This window comes from Mandrillus leucophaeus, unplaced genomic scaffold, assembly GCF_000951045.1.
Source record: "Mandrillus leucophaeus isolate KB7577 unplaced genomic scaffold, Mleu.le_1.0 Scaffold10, whole genome shotgun sequence".
NCBI classification, from domain to species: domain Eukaryota; kingdom Metazoa; phylum Chordata; class Mammalia; order Primates; family Cercopithecidae; genus Mandrillus; species Mandrillus leucophaeus.
In genome coordinates, this window is record NW_012098098.1 from 953,519 (window position 1) to 961,400 (window position 7,882).

The 7,882-nt window shown below is 54.9% G+C and overlaps 1 protein-coding gene across 1 annotated transcript in view; it reads right to left on the bottom strand.

Moving 5' to 3' along the window:
* SLC38A8 (solute carrier family 38, member 8) overlaps positions 1–7,882 on the bottom strand; it is a 33,070-nt gene that overhangs the window by 15,461 nt on the left and 9,727 nt on the right. The window contains exons 4-5 of the mRNA XM_011971265.1: positions 6,899–7,000; positions 4,475–4,532 (exon numbers count right to left, since the gene is read on the bottom strand). Of these exons, the coding sequence (XP_011826655.1) occupies positions 4,475–4,532; positions 6,899–7,000 (160 nt within the window). The remainder of the gene's footprint in view (positions 1–4,474; positions 4,533–6,898; positions 7,001–7,882) is intronic.

Here is a 7,882-nt window from a genome sequence, read left to right on the forward strand (position 1 = left end):
CTGCTCTGTCCAGACACGAGGGGCAGGGAGGCTGCTCTGTCCAGACACGAGGGGCAGGGAGGCTGCTCTGTCCAGACACGAGGGGCAGGGAGGCTCTGCTCCGTCCAGACACACCAGGCAGGGAGGCTCTGCTCGGTCCAGACACACTGGTGGGTTCGGCGTTCTTCCCAGGCTCCCAGGGCTGGTTCCCACCATTACACCCACTCACTCACTCCTGGTTAAAACCAAACATGCCGAGGCCTCGCTCCTGCCCACCCTGCAAGGATCCTATACAAGGAGCTCAGATTGGCTGGGTCTCCCCTCCCTGCCTCAGGGCCTTTGCCTGTGCTGGTCCCTCTGGCAGGATTTTCTCCTGGTCCAGCCAGCTCCTCCACACCCTCCCGCGGAGTCCTCCCGAGTGGGCTGGTTTCCTCTCTCACACGGCCCGTGTCTTCAACATAAGCAGGCTTTTCATTTTGTCTGCTCAGCATCTCTCAACCACACAACGACCACGTCTGCCTTGCTCAGGACTCTGAACTTGGGCCAGGATCGGAGCCTGCACCCAGCTGAATGAACACTCCAGGGGTTACCCACCTACCCATCCCGTGAACCCACCCAGTAGCCACCAGGCCTCCCTCCACCCAGCCCTGCTCTCTGTCACTCATGATTCCCACTCGGTGCAAGTGAGCAAAGCCAAGGAAACAAGCCCAGCACAGCCATCCTCCCACTCCCAGGACACATTCTGTAGATGTAGGAGGGCACAGTGGCCTCCTCCCTCCGGCTTCCAGCCCCCACTGAGCACACCCCTTCCACTGACCTCAGGCGCCGTGCACCCCTGCTTTCTGCCCCCAGGTTTCCCTGACCTACGGGAGGGTTCCACCAGCAGTGGGGACTCGACACCTCTGGGACTCTGCGGATCAACCCTCTGCCTCCTGCACCCCCACGGCACTTGTGGGGTTCACCCCACACACTCAGGTCAGCCCTGTGGACCTGGAGCCCCAGTGCCCACAATGGGGACCCCCGTGATGCCCCTTTCCTGTTCCTAAAGGGGCGCCAGCACCTCAGCCCCATCGCAGGCTCTGCCTTCAGGTCACCTAGGTGCCCCAAGGTGGGGGGTCCCGGAACCGCAGCTCTGCATATAGAGGCACAGCTGAGTCCAGTATAAGAGAGAAGATAGTCAGTAGTGCCCGACAGGCTGGTGGGCAGGAGGTGCCTCCTTTTCTCCCCATTGACTCCCCAGTTGGGTTTCTACTGGTGTTTTTTGTTGTTTTTTATTTGAGACAGAGTCTTGCTCTGTAGCCCAGGCTGGAGTGCAGTGGCATGATCTTGGCTCACTGCAACCTCCACCTCCTGGGTTCAAAGGATTCTGATTCAGCCTCCCAAGTAGCTGGGATTACAGGCCCGCGCCAGCATGCCCAGCTAATTTTTGTATTTTTTGTTCAGATGGGGTTTCACCATGTTGGCCAGGCTGGTCTTGAACGCCTGACCTCAGGTGATCCACCAGCCTCAGCCTCTTAAAGTCCTGGGATTCCAGGCATGAGCCACCGCGCCCGGCCTCTACTGGTTTTATAAGGGGAAGCAGAGCAGGCCTGCTGAGGGCGGGTGGCACCCAGGAGATGGTGGCAGTGTGCAGGCACTCATTGCTCGGTGATGGAAAGAGATGGCAAGACGACACAGTGGCCAAAAAGTGGACCCCACCCAGATGTCCATCAAAGGACACAGGGATAAAGCGCAGCTTATCCACACAACGGAACGTTATTTGACCACACGTAGGGTGGCTACAACATGGATGACTCTCACCAGCACGGTGGGGAGGGAAGCCTGTCATTAAAGGCCACAGTGGGATTCCATTCCTAGGAGAGGGCCATCGTAGGCAAATCCAGAGAGACAGGAAGCACAAAAGCTGCGGGCAGGGGTGGAGAATGGAGAGCGACTGACGGCGATGGGTTTCCTCTGGGAGCAACAGAAAGGTTCTCAACTGACTGTGATGGTGGCACAGCTCTGAATATACTAAAATCCATTACGTTGTACACTTCAGAAAAGTGAATGGCATGGTATGTGCATTCTATCTTAACAAAAATGTTTTTTAAGACCACAAAAACCAGCCGGGCACAGTGGTTCACGCCTGTAATCCCAGCACTTTAGGAGGCTGAGGTGGGTGGATCACAAGGTCAAGAGATCGAGACCAGCCTGGCCAATGTGGTGAAACCCCATCTCTACTAAAAATACAAAAATTAGCTGGGCATGGTGGCAGGTGCCTGTAGTTCCAGCTACTCAAGAGGCTGAGGCAGGAGAATCGCTTTAACCCAGGAGGCGGAGGTTGCAGTGAGTCAAGATCGCGCCACTGCACTCCAGCCTGGGCAACAGAGCGAGAGTCTGTCACAAAAGGAAAAAAAAAAACCACCAGAAATCCTGGCATAGCCGCACTGGCTGGGGGTGGACACGACCCCTCTGCTCCTGAGTCCCTCTCACAGACTGGACAGGCCTGGGGCGGGGGTGCCCCATTGCCAAATGTGTTTGGGCGGGGACGCTGTGTTTGAATCAGGTCAGAGTTCCTGATGACAGTATGTGACCATCCCTTCCCTGCAGCCCTCTCCAGCCTCACCCCCTTTTCCCAGCACCTTCACCTACATTTATTCTCCCCCGCTTCAGATCCTGGCAGCCCCCACCTCTAGCCTGAGCCCCTACTCCCACTCCTTCAATTCTCATCCTTCCCCGCTCTTCATCTCAGCATCTCGTGTCCCTGGAGACGCAGCCCAGGCCTGGTTGCTAGGAGAATCGGATGAGGGCTGGAGGCAAAGGTGAGGGGCACCGCTTGCCAGCATCGGGGAGGCGGCCCCAGCGTGGATCTGCCGCACCATATGGCGCTTGGGCACAGAGAGGGGTTGTTAAACCCAGTCCAGACAAACAGTTGACAGCAAAATCAGTTCTTTAGATCTTTCAAAATATTGGGCATGCAAGAAGCAATGTGAGAAATGCACGGAAGTGGCTTGCTGAGGCCCTGAAGCAGTACGCCGACTTATTATGCGGAAGAGAAATGGAAATCTTTCAGGATTTTTTTCTTTCCTGAAAAGGGTTCTCAAAGAAAAGGCAAGATGAAGAACAGAAGCAGAGCTCACTGATGGTCAAGGGAAGAGAAGAGCTCAATGGCTACAAAGCTGAGATCCAGTGGTAAACCCTGGACGCATCTCCCTGTGGACTTGATTTTACTTTGGAATGGTTTTGTTGGTGCTGGTAGTAGGCAGTGGATAGGTGGTTGTTTTTAGGAGATAGAGGTAAATCTTCCCTAAAATAAGCAACATGGCCAGGCACGGTGGCTCACGCCTATAATCTTAGCGCTCTGGGAGGCCGAGGTGGGCAGATTGCTTGAGGTCAGGAGTTCGAGACCAGCCTGACCAACATAGCGAAAACCCCCTGTACTAAAAATACCAAAAAAAATTAGCTGGGCATGGTGGCGCATGCCTGTAGTTCCAGCTACTTGGGAGGCTGAGGCAGAAGAATTGCTTGAATCTGGGAGGCAGAGGTTGCAGTGAGCGGAGATCCACTGCACTCCAGCCTGGGCAACAAGAGTGAGACTACAACTCAAAAAAGAAAAACAAAAAACAATGGAAGAACAGTGTCTGCTGCCACCTGCTAGGAGGGCTAGGGGTACCCATGACAGCCCAGAAGCAGGGGACTGAGCCCAGGCCCGCCGCCTCCCTGCCGTTCCCCCATCCCCGGCCACCTTTCCCCTAGCACCGTGCCACAGAGCCCTCTGCACGTCTCTCTCCAGCTGTGCCTGGGGCCGGCTCACATCGGCGGCCCACCTGTGCTGTCCTCTCTACCTGGGGTGCACTCCCAGTCACCTGGCTGCTGCCCATATGTCCTTCAAGATCCCTTTCAGACCCTACCACCTTGAGCAGACACCTCTGACTCTACCCCTCTGCCAGGATTCTACATATACAGCCTCGTCCTCCCTCCCATGATATTCTATTAAAAATTCTGTATTCCTGTCCCCTCCCCCTCTCTAATCAGCTACCTGTACACCTTCCAGCTCCTCTACCCTGTACCCCTCAGGAAGCAGGATCTTTCCTGCCCAAGGCCCTGGGCAGAGTCCACCTGGGTAAAACTGTCGTGCCAGAGTTAAGTAGAAAGCTCTAGGCCTCCAGGCCTCAGGTCTGATCACAGCCCTGTGGGGGTTCTGCAGAGGAAGGGACAGGTCCCAGGTCCCCACACTCTACCCGAGACCCAATAAACATGGTGCTGCTTTTGGCCATCAGTGGGGGCTGGATTCCCAAGTTCAAGGCAATTCCCACCTCCCTGAACCCAGACACCAACCCACTCTCGTGGTCTCGAAAGACAGCCTGGAGACCACAGGTTGGCAGCAGAGAGCCCAGTGTATTCTAGAAGTCCTCAAACGCCTCCCTAACAGAGAAACCAAGGTTTCCCGATGGAGCAGAGAGTCACCCACAGCCTCTGCAAATGCCACAGTCTTCAACACAGATGCTCAAATTACCTGAAACCCGAAGCAGATGGTGGGGAAGACACTGAACACAGAGGTCCAGGAGGCAGGGCTGTAAACAGACAAGAACAGGAGTTTATTAAAGAAGGGTCACACCCGGAACAACCTGCGGCTCCAAGGGTGAATTTGAAAGGATGCTGGGAAAATGTAACAGAGCATGGCTGCAAGTTGTATTTTTAATGACTGTGTCCGTGACCAGGCTTTTGGGAATGGAAAAGGATGCTGGCTAAATGCTACACTTTCTAAATACGTCTTTGCTGACATTTGGTAACATGACATTTTCCATGTGGGCAGAATTCGGGCAGGGAAACAGCAATAGGAACTCCCAACTTCCTTCTTGAAGGCTGCTGGCTCCCAGTGCGGTTTGGTAATGGGGGGGCACCCACAGCATCCACACAATGATCCCAAATAGCACAAGGATGGTTTGAGCTCCGTCCAAGCCACCTTAGAGGAGAGAGGTCTGCATGGAGAGAAAACCTCCAGGTCCAGCCTCTTGGGATCCCCGCCTGGTTCCCAGCTTCCTTTGACAGGCTTTCTAGGTGTAATTATTGAAAGTAAGATGAGGTCATGCTGGATTAGGGTAGGCCTGAATCCAATGCCTGCCGCCCCAATTGGAAGGGAAAACAAATACACAGAGAAAACACAGTGTGAGGATGAAGGCTGAGACCCAGTGATGCGTCTATCAGCCAACGAACACAGATCGCTGCCCCCAGAACTGGGAAGAGGCAGGAAAGATCCGCTTCTGGAGCCTTCAGAGGGAGCATGGCCACACTTTGATTCTGGACTTCTAGGCACCAGAAGTGAGGGAAATTTCTGTTATTTTAAGCCACAGAATATGTGGTCACTTGTCACAGCAGCCCTTGGACACTCACATATCCTAACTCACCACCTCCTGTTTTTACCAGGGCCTCCTCATCCCCCTGACCTGCCTGTGCTAAAGTACCACCAGCTCAGTGTACGGATCTCAGCACTCACAGCCTTGAACGCCGTCTCTGGGCCAATGTCAGCCACGTTTCTGCTGCCAGCCAGGACCTCTCTCCCTGAACTTCAGACACACAGACCTGCCCAGCTGCTTGACTTCCCTCTTAGACATCTCAAGGTCGGCTCCACCTTGACTGTTCCAGCCTGAGCTGCTCCCAGGGACCCACCCTTGTCAGTCCTCTCTAATCCGGGAAACAGCATCTCTGTCCTTCCCATTGTTCAAGCGGAGAGCTCCAAGTTACCTTGACTTTCTTCTCTCTCTTGCTCACCGTCCAACCCACCCGCAGCACTGGCTACAGAATTCACAGGGCCAGGTGCAAAAGGAACGTGTGGTGACCTTTGTTGGACAATGATTAAGAATTTTAAGACGGCAACAGCAGAGGGTTACACTGAGCACGGGGACTGGGTGACTGCAGGGGTCCCACACCCACGAGCCAGCCCTGCCACTGGGAAATCAGATCTCAAGCATATCCAGTCTGACTCTTCCTCACGGCCTCCTCTGAAGCCACCAGGTCTGGGACCTGGGATCTAGGCAGGGGCCTCCTACTTGGTCTCTGCTGCTGCCCCTGGTTCCCAAAGACGACAGAACAGCCAGTGTGAGCTTTTTTTTTTTTTTTTTTTTTTTTTTTGAGACAGAGTCTTGCTCTGTTGCCCAGGCTGGAGTGCAGTGGTATGATCTTGACTCGCTGCAAACTCTGCCTCCCGGTTCAAGCAATTCTCCTGCCTCAGCCTCCTGAGCAGCTGAGATTACAGGTGCGTGCCACCACACCTGGCTACGTTTTGTATTTTTAAGTAGAGACAAGGTTTCACCATGTTGGCAAGGTTGGTTTTGAACTCCTGACCTCAAGTGATCCACCTGCCTCAGCCTGGCGAAGTGCTGGGATTACAAGTATGAGCCACCACACCCTGCCCAGAGTGACCATTTTAAAAAACAGGTCCTGTCACATCCCTGCTGTACTCAAAATGCTGCCAAATCTCCCAACTCATCCAGAGCAAAACCAAACTCCTTCCTGTGGCTCTGAATCCCTACACGACATCCCCGCCCACGCTCTCTGCCCTTGCTCTGGCTGGCTTGGCCACACCGGCCCCCTCACTGTTCCCCTGCGCCGGCACTTGCGGCTGGCTGGCTGCCAGGTTATGTACCTCCACGCTGTGGGGACAAGTCTGCAACAGCCTATGACCCCTTGGCTGCCGCAGCCTTTGGCGGTTTTGCGTCCCTTGGCCCGTCCCAGTCATCACTAGCCACAGCCAGGTCCCTGCAGCAGAAGGAAAGTGGCCCTCCCTTGCCTTCACCGCATCAGAGACGGAAAGAACTGCATGGAAGGAGCCCAGGCTCTGCCGTGAGCCAAGAGAGGCTCCTCCTCCGAGACTCCCCTGGAAGACTCCCCTGCCACGCCTCCCCACAGAGGCTGCCAGAAGCTGTTCCCTCAGACTTACCTCAGTGAAGGACGGGACTCGCGCACGAGGCCCTGGGGCCAGAGGTAGTACTGCACGGTGATGACCAGGGCCAAGTAACAGGCAGCCAGGGTGCCTAGGATGCTAACACACAGTGACCATGTGAGGGACTGTGCAGTGGGTGACATGTGCAGTTGATGCACGGGGACAGACGGCGGGATCTGAATCCCAGCTCCACCCGTGACAATGAGGTGCTGGCCAAGCTCTCCATCTCTGCCTCCCTGTCCTCAGCTGTACAGGGTGCGCGTGGGGCAGGGCTGGTCTGGGGTCCAGGGGTCAAATGTATAGAGGTTTTTGTTGTTGTTTTGAGACAGAGTCTCACCCTGTCGCCCAGGCTGGAGTGCAGTGGTACAATCTCGGCTCAGTGCAACCTCTGCCCCCCAGGTTCAAGCAATTCTCCTGCCTTCAGCCTCCCAAATAACTGGGACTACGGGCACGCACCATGACACCAGGCCAATTTTTGTATTTTCAGTAGAGATGGAGTTTCACCATGTTGGTCAGGCTAGTTTCAAACTGCTGACCTCAGGTGATCTGCCCACCTCAGCCTCCCAAAGTGTTGGAATTACAGGCGTGACACCAGGCCCAAATGTGTAGCATTCTCAATGGCACCCAGCGCCCTTGGGGATGGCAGCTGTAATATTGTTTCCTTCCCACCAACAAAAGCTAATCAGCCACTCAGCCTGACGCCTAAGGCAGGACGCCAGCAGGCTTGGTCTCACTTGAGAAGGGACAAGCCCCCCTGGCTTGGTCCAAGTGGGACGGGAGCCTTGCAGGGTAGAAGCCTGGAGGAGGCTCCAGTTTGCTGCCTGCTGTTTCTACACAATGTCTATTGTTCATACACAACAGGGGAAAAGCAGGCGGCAGAGGAGAATGGATACTGTTGCCAAGCTTTGTTTCATCAAAAGTATACAGAGCCTTAGCCACAAAAAGAAAACCGTGTGTGTGTGTGTGTGTGTGTGTGTGTGT